This window comes from Homarus americanus, unplaced genomic scaffold, assembly GCF_018991925.1.
Source record: "Homarus americanus isolate GMGI-L3 unplaced genomic scaffold, GMGI_Hamer_2.0 scaffold36569, whole genome shotgun sequence".
Lineage (NCBI taxonomy): Eukaryota > Metazoa > Arthropoda > Malacostraca > Decapoda > Nephropidae > Homarus > Homarus americanus.
The window spans coordinates 6,810-24,653 of NW_024715215.1; the positions used below are offsets into that span (position 1 = coordinate 6,810).

The 17,844-nt window shown below is 40.8% G+C and overlaps 1 protein-coding gene across 1 annotated transcript; it reads left to right on the plus strand.

Annotated features, from left to right (window-relative positions):
• The first annotated feature begins 4,787 nt into the window (after positions 1–4,787).
• On the plus strand, positions 4,788–17,185 carry LOC121854806 (UDP-glucose 4-epimerase-like). The gene is made up of 5 exons (XM_042349601.1): positions 4,788–4,989; positions 5,276–5,456; positions 5,869–5,957; positions 10,813–11,005; positions 16,262–17,185. Exons 1-5 carry the CDS (start codon positions 4,816–4,818, stop codon positions 16,450–16,452), a joined length of 828 nt encoding a protein of 275 aa, XP_042205535.1. The 5' UTR covers positions 4,788–4,815; the 3' UTR covers positions 16,453–17,185.
• The last annotated feature ends 659 nt before the right edge of the window (positions 17,186–17,844 follow it).

Genomic DNA, 17,844 nt, shown 5'->3' on the forward strand with positions numbered 1-17,844 from the left:
TCCCTCTCAGGCCGCGAAGGCTAACAGCATACCAGGTCCTAGTACCCATAATACCCTGACTGTCTTCCTCAGGCCATGAAGGCTAACAGCGTGGGGTCTAATTACCCATAATACCTGACTGTCTTCCTCAGACCATGAAGGCTAATAGCGTACAGGTCTAGTACCCATAATACCTGACTGTCTTCCTCCAGACCGCGAGGCTAACAACGTGCCAGGTCTAGTACCCTGTACTGGCTGTCTTCCCCTCCAGACCGCCCGAAGGCTAACAACGTGCAGGTCTAGTACCCATAATACCTGTTGTCTTCCTCCAGACCATGAAGGCTAATAGCGTACAGGTCTAATTACCCATAATACCCTGACTGTCTTCTCAGGCGCAGAGAGCCCCAACAGCGTACAGGTCTAATTACCCATAATACCCTGACTGTCTTCCTCAGACCATGAGAGCTAACAAGCGTGGGTCTAATTACCCATAATACCCTGACTGTCTTCCTCAGACCATGAAGGCTAACACCGCGTACAGGTCCTAGTACCCATAATACCCTGACTGTCTTCCCTCAGGCCATGAAAGCTAACAACGTACAGGTCTAGTACCCATAATACCGGACCGTCTTCCCTCAGACCATGAAGACTAACAACGTACCAGCAAGTACCCATAATACCTGACTTTAATATTTCCTCCAGGCCATGAAAGTAACAACGTACCCAGGTCTAATTACCCATAATACCTGTTTATGCTTCCCTCTCAGACCATGAAGGCTAACTTAGCGTGCAGGTCTAATTACCATAATGCCTGACTATTTCCCTCAGCCATGAAGGCTAACAGCGTGCAAGGCCTATTTTCCCACCATACCTGACTGTCTTCCCTCAGACCATGACTAACAACGTACAGGTCTAATTACCCATAATACCCTGACTGTCTTCCTCCAGGCCATGAAGGCTAACAGCGTACAGGTCTAATTACCCATAATACCTGACTGTCTTCCCTCAGGCCATGAAGGCTAACAGCGTACCCAGGTCTAATTACCCATAATACCTGACTTCTGTCTTCCCACTCCAGGCCGCCAAGAAGGCTAACAGCATTACAGGTCGAGTACCCATAATACTCTGACTGTGTTCCCTCCAGGCCATGAAGGCTAACAACGTACGGTCTAATTACCCATAATACCTGACTGTCTTCCCTCGAGCCATGAAGGCTAACAACGTACAGGTCTGATACCCATAATACCCTGACTGTCTTCCCTCTCAGGCCATGAAATTTAACAGCGTGCAGGTCCTAATTACCCACTAATACTCTGACTGTCTTCCTCAGGGCCATGAAGGCCAGCAGCGTGCAGGTCTAATTACCCCATAATGCCTGACTCTGTCTTCCCTCAGGCCATGAAGGCCCAACAACGTGCAGGTCTAATTACCCATAATACCCTGACTGTCTTCCCTCAGACCGCAGAAGGCCCCAACTTAGCGTACAGGTCTGAGTACCCATAATGCCTGAGCTGTCTTTCCCTCAGGCCATGAAGGCTAACAGCATTACCAGGTCTAATTACCCATACCTATTTCATGTTTCCCTCAGACCATGAAGGCCCTAGCAGCGTGCAGGTCTAATTACCCGCAATACCTGACTGTCTTCCCACTCCAGGCCATGAAGGCTAACAGCGTACAGGTCTAATTACCCATAATACCTGACTGTCTTCCTCAGATGCGAAGGCTAACAGCGTGCAGACACAATTACCCGCAATACCTGACTGTCTTCCCTCAGGCCAGCGAAGGCCAACTTAGCGTGCAGGAATGATACCCGCAGCCACCTGACTGTGTTCCTCCAGGCCATGAAGGCTAACAGCGTGCGCACTGGTCTAATTACCCATAATACTCTGACTGTCTTCCCCTCAGGCCATGAAGGCTAACAACGTGCAGGTCTAATTACCCATAATACCTGACTGTCTTCCTCCAGGCCATGAAGGCTAACAGCATTGCAGGTCAATTACCCATAATACCTGACTGTCCTCAGGCCATGAAGGCTAACAGCGTACAGGTCTAATTACCCTGTAATACCTGACTCAATATTTCCCTCAGGCCATGAAGGCTAACAGCGTGCAGGTCTAGTACCCATAATACCTGACTGTCTTCCCTCCAGGCCATGAAGGCTAACAGCGTACAGTCCTGATTACCCATAATACTCTGACTGTCTTCCTCAGACCATGAAGGCTAACAACGTGCAGGTCTAATTACCCATAATACCTGACTGTCTTCCTCCAGGCCATGAAGGCTAACAGCATTGTTACAGGTCTAATTACCCACAATACCTGACTGTCTTCCACTCAGGCCATGAAGGCTAACAACGTGCAGGTCTAATTACCCATAATGCCCTGGCTGTCTTCCACTCAGGCCATGAAGGCTAACAGCGTGCAGGTCTAATTACCCATAATACCCTGACTTCCTTCCCTCAGGCCATGAAGGCTAACAACGTGCAGGTCTAATTACCCATAATACCCTGACTGTCTTCCTCCAGGCCATGAAGGCTAACAGCGTACAGGTCTAGTACATAATACCCTGACTGTCTTCCCTCCAGACCATGAAATTCCAACAGCGTATGAGTCTAATTACCCATAATACTCTGACTGTCTTCCCTCCAGACCATGAAGGCTAACAACGTACCCAGGTCTAATTACCCATAATACCTGACTGTCTTCCCCTCCCAGGCCATGAGCTAACAGCGTGGGTCTAATTACCCATAATACCCTGACTGTCTTCCTCAGGCCATGAAGGCTAACAGCATTACAGGTCCTAATTACCCATAATACCCTGACTGTCTTCCTCAGACCCTTGAGAAGGCTAACAGCGTACGGTCTAATTACCCTATAATACCTGACTTTTATGTACTGTGCCTTCTTCCTCCAGACCATGAAGGCTAACAGCATTGCAGGTCTAATTACCCATAATACTCTGACTGTCTTCCCTCAGACCATGAAGGCTAACAGCGTACAGGAGTCTAATTACCCATAATACCCTGACTGTCTTCCTCAGGCCATGAGCTAACAGCGTGCAAGTCTAATTACCCCTGTACCCTGACTGTCTTCCCTCAGGCCATGAAGGCCTAACAAGCGTACCAGGTCTAATTAGCCCTAATACCGGACTGTCTTCCCTCAGGCCATGAAGGCTAACTGGCGTACAGGTCTAATTACCCATAATACCCTGACTGTCTTCCTCAGACCATGAGGCCCCAACAGCGTACAGGTCCTGATGCCCATAATACCCTGACTGTCTTCCCTCAGGCCATGAAGGCTAACAACGTACAGGTCCTAAGTGCCACTAATACTCTGACTGTCTTCCTCTCAGACCATGAGGCTAACAACGTGCAGGTCTAAGTACCATAATACCCTGACTGTCTTCCCTCCAGACCATGAGGCTAACAGCGTACAGGTCTAGTACCCACATAATACTCTGACTGTCTTCCTCAGACTGCATGAGGCTAACAGCGTGCAAGGTCTAATTACCCTAATACCTGACTGTCTTCCCTCAGGCCATGAAAGGCTAACAGCGTACAGGTCTAATTACCCATAATACCCTGACTGTCTTCCCTCAGGCCATGAAGGCTAACAACGTACAGGTCTAATTACCCATAATACCCTGACTGTCTTCCCTCAGACCATGAAGGCTAACAACGTACAGGTCTAATTACCCATAATACCCTGACTGTCTTCCCTCAGGCCATGAAGGCTAACAACGTACAGGTCTAATTACCCATAATACCCTGACTGTCTTCCCTCAGGCCATGAAGGCTAACAACGTACAGGTCTAATTACCCATAATACCCTGACTGTCTTCCCTCAGACCATGAAGGCTAACAACGTACAGGTCTAATTACCCATAATACCCTGACTGTCTTCCCTCAGACCATGAAGGCTAACAGCGTACAGGTCTAATTACCCATAATACCCTGACTGTCTTCCCTCAGACCATGAAGGCTAACAACGTACAGGTCTAATTACCCATAATACCCTGACTGTCTTCCCTCAGACCATGAAGGCTAACAACGTACAGGTCTAATTACCCATAATACCCTGACTGTCTTCCCTCAGACCATGAAGGCTAACAACGTACAGGTCTAATTACCCATAATACCCTGACTGTCTTCCCTCAGGCCATGAAGGCTAACAACGTACAGGTCTAATTACCCATAATACCCTGACTGTCTTCCCTCAGACCATGAAGGCTAACAACGTACAGGTCTAATTACCCATAATACTCTGACTGTCTTCCCTCAGGCCATGAAGGCTAACAACGTACAGGTCTAATTACCCATAATACTCTGACTGTCTTCCCTCAGACCATGAAGGCTAACAACGTACAGGTCTAATTACCCATAATACCCTGACTGTCTTCCCTCAGGCCATGAAGGCTAACAACGTACAGGTCTAATTACCCATAATACTCTGACTGTCTTCCCTCAGACCATGAAGGCTAACAACGTACAGGTCTAATTACCCATAATACCCTGACTGTCTTCCCTCAGGCCATGAAGGCTAACAACGTACAGGTCTAATTACCCATAATACCCTGACTGTCTTCCCTCAGACCATGAAGGCTAACAACGTACAGGTCTATTACCCATAATACCCTGACTGTCCTCAGACCATGAAGGCTAACAACGTACAGGTCTAATTACCCATAATACCCTGACTGTCTTCCCTCAGGCCATGAAGGCTAACAACGTACAGGTCTAATTACCCATAATACCCTGACTGTCTTCCCTCAGACCATGAAGGCTAACAGCGTACAGGTCTAATTACCCATAATACCCTGACTGTCTTCCCTCAGGCCATGAAGGCTAACAACGTCTACCAGATGGTCTTCTCGTCGTCTTGCACGGTGTATGGCGACCCCGAACATCTTCCCATCACCGAGGATCACCCCACCGGAGCCGTGACGAATGTTTACGGTCGCACCAAGTATCTGATCGAGGAGATGTTGAAGGATCTGTCTCGTGCTGAGCAGGTGTGTAGGGATGTGTAGGAGTTGTGATGTGTCAATTAGCTCACATTCCATTAATAAATAATCACTTGTAATTAATAATCTTCATTTTTATTGCAGTAGAAAAAATGTAACTCAAAATGCCTTATAAAATTACAAGTTATATTAGTGATAGCTATTGAAATAACTATATTAACCTAACCTAATCCTACCTTAACCTAACCTACCCTAAACTAACCTAACCCAACTCTAAATTAAACTAACCTAATCCCCATACTCATCAAAACTCATAAAAATCCCACCTCGACAGAAATGGAACATCATCGCACTGAGGTATTTTAACCCGGTAGGAGCCCACCCGTCTGGCCGCCTCGGAGAAGACCCCACTAAGAACTTCACCAATCTGATGCCTTATATTGGTCAGGTCGCCATAGGGAAGAAGCCGAACCTGACTATTTTTGGCTGCGACTATGATACCGCGGATGGCACAGGTATGGGGGGGGGGAGGGGGTGGGGTGGGGTGGGGTAGGGTGGTAGTGGGTGGGGTAGTGGTAGTTTTAATCCAACTTAACACTAACTTAACCAAACTTGGGACAATTCAATATTAACTGCAGACATAAACAATTGACTGAGTAATGTTTGTTGCAGATGGTGTTGCAGGTAGTATTAATGTGTTGCAGATGGTGTTGCAGGTAGTATTAATGTGTTGCAGATGGTGTTGCAGGTAGTATTAATGTGTTGCAGATAGTGTTGCAGGTAGTATTAATGTGTTGCAGATAGTGTTGCAGGTAGTGGTAGTATTAATGTGTTGCAGGTAATATTAATGTGTTGCAGATAGTGTTGCAGGTAGTATTAATGTGTTGCAGATAGTGTTGCAGGTAATAGTGATGTGTTTGTTTACAGGAGTTCGGGACTACATTCACGTAATGGACTTAGCCTCTGGCCACGTCTCTGCTCTCTCAAAGCTCGACGAGGAACATCTTCGCTTTAAGGTACAATATATACATGTATTAATGTATATATCTATGTATATATCTATGTATATCTTAGAATCTCAAGAAAAATGTATATGTTATGTATAGTGGAACCACCTCCTTATAATGTACTTGTGTTTCAACATTAATGGGTCTTGGTATAATGGACTTTTAGCTCCATATAGTTCATTAAATGGGGGTTTTACATCTAACGGACCCTCGATATAATGGACTCTCCTCTCTATATAGTTCGTTAAATCGAGGTTTTACATCTAACGGACCCTCGATATAATGGACTCTCCTCTCTATATAGTTCGTTAAATCGAGGTTTTACATCTAACGGACCCTCGATATAATGGACTTTCATCTCTATATAGTTCATTAAATCGAGGTCTCACATCTAACGGACCCTCGATATAATGGACTCTCATCTATATAGTTCATTAAATCGAGGTCTCACATCTAACGGACCCTCGATATAATGGACTTTCATCTCTATATAATTCATTAAATCGAGGTCTCACATCTAACGGACCCTCGATATAATGGACACTCCTCTATATAATTCATTAAATCGAGGTCTCACATCTAACGGACCTCTATATAATGGACTTTCATCTATAGTCTCAATAAATCGAGGTCTCACATCTAACGGACCGATATAATGGACTCTCTCTCTCTATATAATTCATTAAATCGAGGTCTCACATCTAACGGACCCTCGATATAATGGACTTTCATCTATATAGTTCATTAAATCGAGGTCTCACATCTAACGGACCCTCGATATAATGGACTCTCCTCTCTATATAATTCATTAAATCGAGGTCTCACATCTAACGGACCCTCGATATAATGGACTTTCATCTCTATATAGTTCATTAAATCGAGGTATTACATCTAACGGACCCTCGATATAATGGACTCTCCTCTCTATATAGTTCATTAAATCGAGGTCTCACATCTAACGAACCCTCGATATAATGGACTCTCATCTCCATATAGTTCATTAAATCGAGGTCTTACATCAAACGGACCCTCGATATAATGGACTCTCATCTCCATATAGTTCATTAAATCGAGGTCTCGCTATACAATATCTAATAGAATTTCGTGGCGACTGTGTGGACATATGTACAATTTTACGAGCAACATTGTCCTGGCTTGTGGTAGACCTCATGTTGTAGTAGTGCCACGAACATTCATACCACCACCAGACAAATTCATAAGGCGGTGTTTATACATATTTCTGAGAGGCTATGTATATATGTATAGTATATATATGTATGTTATGTATATTTCCATGTATACCTTAGTGATTTGTTGAGTGAATTAGTCTTAGTTTGTATGTTTTTATGGGGTTTTAAATGCAGTTATGTATGTATATGTATATATGTGTATGGTATGTATGAATGTATGTATTTTATGTATAGTTTTATTACTTTATTATACATTGAAATATTTTTTTGGTTAATATGACATAACCTGATTCTGTTATGTTAGATACAGTATTTACAAATCGGTCAATAATAATAATAATGATAATAATAATAATGATAGTAATAATAGTAATAATAATAATAATAATAATAATAATAATAATAATAATAATAATATTATAGTAAACCCTCGAAGATCCGGATTTTGGAAGGTTCGGAAACAATATTTATGGCTCTTGGGTGAGACTCCCTAAGAAGAATTCCCAGCCTGGGGTGAAGGTCGTTTAGGCTAAAAGCTTTATCTTATATAATATCATAGACTAAAGTTAGCAGAATATAACTTGTGGTGATGTAATCCTTGTGAGATGGTGAATAATTTGAATATAAACATCATATATTTTGCATAGGAGATAAAATTCTTGTACTTTAGTGTAGTACGTTTGAGTACATGTACAGTGATATTGTTTAAAATTATTGATTATTCTAAGGATAAAGTCTGTATAACTAACCCCAGTGGTCAGGATAATATTTACTGTATTTAAGGTGTTTTTTATATCGTTATTTAGTACGTTGGCCGGAAGATTCGGACAATTGGCTTTTCCAGACAGGTGGTCCCCCCATTTTAGTCCGGATATTCGAGGGTTTACTGTAATAATAATATTACTGTATATACGTGCTTTGTAACCTCCATATAACGGACGTCTCTCTCTCCATATCAGTAATATCTCCGTTACCCAGAATCCCTCAAACCCGTAACACTCCAATAGCTGGAGTTGAAATTTTCTCGGATAATCTTTCCCAAAGCCGTAATTTTCCAGAAAGCTCCGGCTTTGGGAACGATTTTCCATGGAACATATTTTCTAGACAATTCCAAGTAAATTTTTCAAGTACAGTACCTGGAAAAATCCGGGGACGGGGGATATTTTTCCGGCTTTGAGAGAGTCTTCTGGTTACCTGGAAATCTGTCATTCCTGGAAGTGCTCTGGACCAATTGTTCCAGCTAACAGGGATATTACTGTAGTTTATTAGATGGAGGTTTCACACCTGACGGACCCTCGATATAATGGACTTTCCTTTTCATATAGCCACTTTTAATATTTGGTTAATTACAGATGATTTTATTTAGCTCAGAGGTGACCCCATACACAAGGTGTTAGTAGACTATCACCACTAACACCTTCACTACAGGGACGACACTTTTAATATATGGTTAACAACAGAGGTGACCCCATACACAAGGTGTTAGTAGACTATCACCACTAACACCTTCACTACAGGGACGACACTTTTAATTATGGTTAACAACAGAGGTGACCCCATACACAAGGTGTTAGTAGACTATCACCACTAACACCTTCACTACAGGGACGACACTTTTAATATATGGTTAACAACAGAGGTGACCCCATACACAAGGTGTTAGTAGACTATCACCACTAACACCTTCACTACAGGGACGACACTTTTAATATATATTTTGCTCGATGATTTTATCCCTTTTAACTGAGGCATTGTATATCAGAGGGGCATAAGTGCCAAAATACACCTCCCAATATACACTCATAAATAAATGTCCTTTTTCCTCTGACTTTCTTTCCACTTAATTCATCAAAGTTAATTTCGAAAAGTAAATTACATCTTTACTTATATTGAATTTGGGATAAAAGTAAAAGTATATAAGTATAAAAGTAATGAAGATTGAGCCAAATTTTAGTGTCCAAAAGTTACATAGAGATTTATGAACGATTTATCAGTAATAATCGAATGTTATGTTTAGACAATGAACTGCGAGGTGGGCCGAGTTTATTCCATCAACTACAGGAACATTTACGTTATTGTACCATCATCTAAAAACACCCTATAATTGTACCAGTGTCTATAAAGCCCTATAATTATACCATCAACAAAAACTTAAATAATTGTACCAGAAAAGACTAAAATTATACCATAAACCAACTAAGATTATACCATCAACAAAAACCTGCTGTACAAAAATCCCCCAAAATTAATGAACAATAATGACTCACAACCCCTTAATCAGTGGGTTAGGGACGAAGTATAACCCCTTTCTACTCCCCTTAATCTGTGGTTTAGGGCAAACTATAACCCCTTAGTCCTCCCCTTAATCTGTGTGTTAGTGACCAGTGCCGGATTTAGACCTGTGGAGGCCCCCCTCATTATAACTACCCAAGAGGGTGGGGTGGCGAGTGAAGCGAGCCTAAACATCTGGGAGTTCCTGGGGGGCGCTGTAAGCCCCCCGGGAAAATTGTTGAAATTTGAACCCTTCTTTGGAGAATTTTGAAGCCATATGCAGTTATATTGAGGTAATTAGAACATTGAGAAATTTTTAATTAATTGTATATTTATTGATAGTGTACAAATTCCCAACACACACACACACACACACACACACAAAAGTGACACATGACTGGAGTCATTCATGTGGTTTCAAGTCGACCAGCCCTGATATAGCTACTACCGCACATGTGGAGGCCCCTGGGCAGCTGCCCACTCATGAATCCAGCCCTGTTAGTGACAAACTATAACACCTCACTCCTCTCCTTCCCTTAATCTTGGGTTTAGGGACAAACTATAACCCCTTTCTACTCTCCTCACAGCCCCTCAATCTGGGGTTAGGACAGGGTATCTCTGTCTTGGAATTTATAAAGGAATTTGAACGCATAACGAAGACTCGGATCCCATTTGAGTACAGCGGCAGAAGGGTCGGAGATGTCGCCACCCTGGTGTGCGATGGGAGGCGGGGCACTGCGCAGCTGGGGTGGAAACCGACCAGGAGTTTTGAGGTCATGTGTGAGTATGGTGGTGTGTGTGTGTGTGTGTGTCTCTTTTCAGGGTTACATTGTCTTATTTACAGGTTATTAAGTAGAGAGAGATAAGTTTGAGGGGTTTTTCTTTCTCTTTACTGTGTCTTATTTTCAGGGTTACATTGTCTCTTGTCTCTTATTTCCAGGTTAATATGTATGGGAGAGAGATAATTATAAGGGACAGTATCTCAATATTGTCTCTCTGTTCTCCAGGTAATATAGAGATAGAGACATGGGTTAATTTATCTCATTGTCTCTCTCTCTCTCACCTCTTGTAAATGTCAGGTCATATTTGATCTATCTATCTCTCTCATTACATATAGATCGTGTATATGTAAGTAAATTAGAGATATTTAATTGTCTCTTGTCATATATAGGTCGTGTGTGTGTGGATGATAGAGATATTCAATTGTCTCTTGTCATATATAGGTCGTGTGTGTGTGGATGGATGTACGGATGGATGTACTGATGGATGATATAGGTAACTACACTGGATATTTCTCACTATCTCTCCTCCCTTCTATATACTTCAATCTCTCAGAGGGTCATTACCGATGCTAATCCTTGCCGTTACAAAAAAAAAAACTGACGCCTGTAACTTTTCCACAGACTTACAACTTGGGCACAGGTCAAGGGGTGTCTGTATTACAACTCGTGAAGGCTTTTGAGGCCGTCACAGAGAGTAAAGTGCCGTACGAATTGAAACCTCGACGGGAAGGAGATATTGTTTCGATGTTTGCTAACACGACCCTCGCCACGATTGAATTGGGGTGGACGGCAAAATACTCGCTCGAGAATATGTGTAAGTCATATGAGTTCCAACTACCAAGATGCCTATAACTGTCTAACTCTTATTTTAATATACCTTGGGGTGGTTGGTGGGGGAGGGGGGGGTGTCTTGGTAAATTAGTCTAAGGTCTAGTTGTGGACGAGGTCGTGTGTTACTTTGACCTCTGTGGATTATCTTGAGGCTACCCCCTGTCATCCCAGGAGGGGTCCCACCTAAGTCTTAACCTCCCCCCCCCCCAAGGCTATCAAGAGGGGGATCTAATCTTCAGATGGTCCACAAAGGTTAGACTTCCATAAGACATTGTTCACTGTGTTAGTTTGTTGTACACTGTCGGTAGTATCCCATGTACTGTCTTGAGCATGTACTGTCGGTAGTATCCCATGTACTGTCTTGAGCATGTACTGTCGGTAGTATCCCATGTACTGTCGGTAGTATCCCATGTACTGTCTTGAGCATGTACTGTCGATAGTATCCCATGTACTGTCGCTATAGTGCGGTTTTTCCCAGCTGAGAAGAGATGCCCCGCCCCCTCATCAATACTCACAGCTGATTGGCTGTTGCAAATCTGTCCAATTTCGTCCTGAAGTAATGGTGTATTTCTAAACGAGTTTATTCATAACGACCGTTTATGACGAGAAAGATATTTAGCTAAATTATTTAAAGATATACATTAATTATTTCAAACATAAACACGTAGGAAGTTTATCAGAGGTCGTGTAATATTTCAATGTTATTCTGATCTTTTAAAATGTTGTTTTTTGTATAATGTAATATTACTAATATGTAATTAGTCTTAATATGTCTGTAATTTATCATATTGTGGTAAAAATAAGTATATATTAAATGCGTCCTCCGAAAGCGTCAATTTGTTACCAGAGTTTAACAGTTAATTCTTGTATAATATTTCTGATATAATTTAACTAAACATCTTTCTCGTCATAAACGGTCATTATGAATAAACTCGTTTAGAAATACACCATTACTTCAGGACGAAATTGGACAGATTTGAAACGGCCAATCAGGTGCATCTATTATGGCCCTATATAGCTTATTATGGCCCTACATGACCCAATATGGCCCACATAAACTCACATGGCCAAACAACACACTTAACTGCTTTACATCAAGGCCGAACTGGAGGCAGAGTTCTAACCTAACCCTAACGTAACCTAACCTTAATGTAACGTAACCTAACCCTAACCTAACCCTATAGCCTCGATCACATTGCTGCTTGGTGTTGCTATTTGGCTGCTATTTTTGTTTACCTGTACGTGAAGCTATTATTTCCGTTTCTTGTAAATTCACGGCTTTTTCCATCTCTAGGGTTGCGACTTAAATCTCTCATATCTGTGTTACTTGGTGTTACTTGCTTGAGCTGTTCTATTAACTAGCATGTGGTGCTAAGGGTGACTGGTGGAATGCTAGTTTTTATTGCAAGTAAGAGTTTGGCTATTTTTAGGGTGTGGAAAAATAGCCAACTGTAAATATATGTCGCTAGTAAGAGTTTGGCTATTTTTAGGGAGTGGAAAAATAGCCAACTGTATATATATGTAGCTAGTAAGATTCTGGCTATTTTTAGGGTGTGGAAAAATAGCCAACTGTAAATATATGTAGCTAGTAAGATTCTGGCTATTTTCAGGGTGTGGAAAAATAGCCAATTGCATATATATGTAGCTAGTAAGATTCTGGCTATTTTAAGGGTGTGACAAAAAATATATAGCCTGATTTTGTGAATATTTGACAGTACAATATGTGTGTGTGTGTATGTATGTATGTATGTATGTATGTATGTGTGTGTATGTATGTGTGTATGTATGTATCATGAGTCCAAAATGCCTAAGATTGCCTTTGTTGTCGTTAAGGTGAGGTAGTAGCGAGTCCTATTCACACACAGAGGTCCAGGGTTTGATTCCCAACGAGCGAGGTGTGTGTGTGTGTGTGTGTGTGTGTGTGTGTGTGTGTGTGTGTGCCTATAGACTTGGACAATAACAAGCACGAGATTGTATTATTTGCCTATTGTTCTATCTTCATGTATACCTATTATTTCAAATTTTCCTCCTCAATAGTTTGTTGACATCGGGCGTGAGACATTTTCTTAACCATCATCTTTCTTGTAAGGTTAGGTAACGGTGGGTGATTTAGTAAGTTTCTCACGATATCTTGTAGTGCTGAGATTGGTGTCCGCCTCCCTCCCCTCCCCAAACTTCTCCCAAGTGCTACCAGAGCCTCATTCTCTCTCTTTGAGCCTAACCAACCTGAAGTAACCACCCCTAAAACTCTCTGGGGGGGGGGTGGCTATTCTTCAGGTCATTCATAAAGGCTCGAGTTTACGATAGGCTCGTTGGCTCTCTCGACAACATCTCTGCTCTGGGGTTGAGTTTATTTAAGTGAATTAAAATTGTCTTCGTGATTTGGAATTTTATTTTGTGTTAAACGTGATTGATTATCCGTTTGTTTTTGTTTGTTTTTGTTAACTTTTCGTCTTTTAATTTATTCAGTTAATCGTGTTTGTTCTTGGTCGGTCATGTCTCTGTTACACACTGTTGGCATGTACTGGCTCTCTGTTACACACTGTTGGCATGTACTGGCTCTGTTACACACTGTTGGTAAGTACTGGCTCTCTGTTACACTGTTGGCATGCTGGCTCTCTGTTACACACTGTTGGCAAGTACTGGGCATGTACTGGCTCTCTTTACACACTGTTGGCAAGTACTGGCTCTGTTACACACTGTTGGCAAGTAATACTGGCATGTACTGGCTCTCTGTTACACACTGTTGGCAAGTGCTGGCTCTCTTGTTACACACTGTTGGAAGTACTGGGCATACTGGCTCTCTGTTACACACTGTTGGCATGTACTGGCTCTCTGTTACCTTTGGCAAGTACTGGGCATGTACTGGCTCTCTGTTACACTGTTGTGAGTACTGGCTCTGTTACACACTGTTGGCAAGTACTGGCTCTCTGTTACACACTGTTGGCAAGTACTGGCTCTCTGTTACACACCATTGACAAGTACTGGGCATGTACTGGCTCCTAAATGTCTACCTGACCTTATATTGGTCAGGTCGAGTCTTGAATGACCTCACAATTGACATTTTAAGTAGTTCCGTTCCATACCATTCTGTCTCGTTCCGTTCCGTTCCCTAACTGCCAGGACTCATCCCTATTGGCTCTCGTCTGAATATATTAAGAACCTTTCATTGGTTTAGCTTCAAGTGGTGACCCTTCAGCTGTCTGAGTAATTTAGTTGTGTTAAAGAAAGTGTGTGTGTGTGTGTGTGTGTGCGTGTGTGTGTGTGTGTGTGTGTGTGTGTGTGTGTGTCCTAACCTAATCTTTGGAATGACTTATATTTATGACTGTATGCTCATAAGATTCTAAAATTGTGTTGTGTATTAAGTAGATTTAAGTAAGTGTGTGTAATTACAACTCTTAATTACTTTAAATAATGTAATAATTAGTCATTATTATTATGTAAATATAACATTTAGTAGTAAAAATAATAGTAGTGGTAATAGTAATAATAATAGTAATAGGAATAATAATAATAGTAATAATAATAGTAATAATTTTAATAATAATAAGAATAATAATTTTAATATTAATAATTTTAATAATAATAATAATTTTAATAGTACAGTCAACCCTCACTTTACGCGGCCCCACATTCCGCGTTTCCACGTTTACGCGGTGCCCTGCCGGAACCCAGGATGCTCACATTCCGCAGTGCGTGTACCCCTTTACGCGGAGAGCGGCTGGCGAGCCGCGCCATTTTTGAATCCAAACCTCCCGCCATCCGCCATGTTGCGTAAGCGGCGCGAACATGGTGCGCACAAGGTCGCCCAGTCATCAAAACATTACCAGTTCTTCACCCGCCACCCACCACAGCCGGCCCAAGTCAGTGATAGTGATAATTATAGTGAGGATATGGACTTATATGGACTTTGAGGGGTTTGACAAAGAGGCCCTGCAAGCCTCTGTGGTGGATAGTGATACAATTGATACAAGTGATACAGGTGAGGGCCAATAATCTGACCTCTGCCCCGGAACTAACCGCCCATCCCCGTGTGCCCAGCCATCTTTTCTACTAATGTTAGTGTTAAAAAAACCTAATATTATTGATATTTCTCTTAATTATTAATTGTGTGTGCATACCATCATAAAGTTAAGATAATATTTTTACTACAACATAGTTGTGTGTCGTCAAAAAGTGGAGTTTGGGGGGCCGGCCCGGTCTCTATTTCAATTAATCCCATATGTTATGATGTTCACTTTACGCGTTTCTCACTTTCCACGGTACCCTGTGGGTTACATTAACCGCATAAAGTGAGGGTTGACTGTAATAATATCCACTAAAATCTTCACACATGTTAACAATCTGTTTAACATGTATATAGACAATATACATATACCATATATACATACACCATACATATATACAAATAATACACACTCACCCTAAACTTCTCGAATGCTATAAATACGATCTGAAAAATAAACAAGGAATCGCAAATCTTTTTGAGACGAGCGCTATTTTGCTCCTTCTCACGACCATCTTGTTTTGGTGATCGAGATTATTTATTTTATTTTTTCCACGATAATGTTACCTACGCAGACCCTAGACTAAGCTGCTGGTCCGATGTTCGAGAAGTTTTGGGCGTGTTTACGTAGACAGTATAGATAAAGAGACAATTGGCAAGGAGGTACTACGATGATATGTTAGTCGATCAAACCACCAGATTCTTTATTTTCATTAGGGGTCATAAAATGGCCTTGGAGCATTATTATTTATTGTATTATGCTCTTGATGGAATATGAAGTGATTTTATTAAATTTTATAATGCTCTTAAAATGATTAGAATGCTCCTATATAATGCTCTTAAAATGATAAGAATGCTCATATATAATGCTCTTAAAATGATTAGAATGCTCCTATATAATGCTCTTAAAATGATAAGAATGCTCCTTTATTTTATACAGTAATACTCTTAAAAAATTAGAATCAAGTCCTATATTTTATAATGCTCTTTAAATGATTATAATGCTCTTATATAATGCTCCTATACTTTATAATGCTCTTGAAGGAAAATTAAGTGTATATTAAATTTTATAATGCTCTTTAAACAATTAGAATCAAGTCCTATATTTTATAATTCTCTTAAAATGATTATAATGCTCCTATATAATGCTCCTCTATAATGCTCCCAAAGGAATAAATTAATCGACCACACATCTCATACATTCGTGACGTCTTAAATCAATTGCTTACACAGGCGAGGATTTCTGGAGGTGGCAGACGATGAACCCAGACGGCTATGCTAAAGACGAGCCGTTCGAAGCGACGGTATTGGACAGATCACAGACCGTAACGACTCCCCCTGGAAACGTCAAGACAACAGCAGCGACGTCCACTAACTCGTCCTCCTCGTCGGTGAATGGCGTCAACGGAGTGAAGAATCATTGAGGTCGTCGGGTTGGTTAGGTTTTGTTGTCCTAGTTAGTGCTAGTTAGTGAGGTTGATGCACTGTGGTAGTTTGAGGTACTGTATACTGCACTATTGTGGTATTATAGGATGGTAGTTTGGAGATTTTGTCTCTCTCTCTCTCTCTCTCTCTCTCTCTCTCTCTCTCATCCCGTCCACTCTTGCGACGGCTGACGATTTAACCCCATTGTGTAACGCGCCAACGGCCAATCGGACATACGCACAAGTTCCTCCGCGTGTCTGGATGTCCGTATGTCGGGAAACGCATCTACTATTTATAATAACCGTGAATATATGAATGGATTTAATTTTGGTGATTCCTGGTGCAATGTTGGAACCCATCTAGTATTTTTGGGGGTATATTTTGGGAATGGGATCTAGATGCGTCTTAAAGTCTGATTGGTTAAAATAAAGTCCGATCGGTTAAAATAAAGTCCGATTGGTTAAAATACAACTTTTATCGAGTTGTTTTGAGGTAATAATCATATATTGGACAGAGGATTTCATGCCCCCAATGAAACGAAAAGTACGGTAGTGTTTATTTTGATGTCAGTTGAACCCCTAAGGAAAGGTTGTTTTGTTTTTGTTTTTTAGTGCCCGATCGTTTACTCGTTTACCTTCCTGAAGATCGTATTGTAGCGTTATAAATGTACGTAGAGTTGATTGGGGTTATAATAATAATAATAAGAGTTCGAAAAAATGGTATTTAATTCCTTCCCCAAAAAAAAAACTTGGCATTATATACTATAGAGAAACGTCCATAGATTAAATAGATTAAATAGATGGATTAATTACCTCTCCTTAGCTTTCGTTAGGTTTACGTTAGAGGTGCCAACATGATAGGGTGAATTATATAGCAATTATTTCGCCTAGTTGGAGGTTAAAATTGAAATGTTAAATTGGCTTAGGAGTTTGTGAAGGAATTTAACGTTAATATGTTAAATTAGTAGGAAATATTAAATAAATCGACTGGAATAAAAATATCATTTAATTTTAAGTTAAAACTGTAGTATTTCTGAGGGTCTTTAAGAGTTAATGTATTGTATGATTGTTAATTATTAAAATAGGTCAATTACTAGTGAAATATTACACTATTTATTTGACTTTAAACCAACACTAATTAAAAAAGCAATAAAATAGCCCAATTACTAGTGAAAAATTACAATTGATTCGACTTTAAACTATGACTGAATAAAATAGCAATAGAATAGCCCAATTGCTAGTTAAGAATGACACTATTCAGCTTTAAACTATGACTGAATAAAATAGCAATTAAATAGCTCAATTGTTAGTTAAAATATATATTATTTCGACTTTCTACTAAGACTGTATAAACTAGGAATAAAATAGTCAGATGGTTAGTTAAAATATATT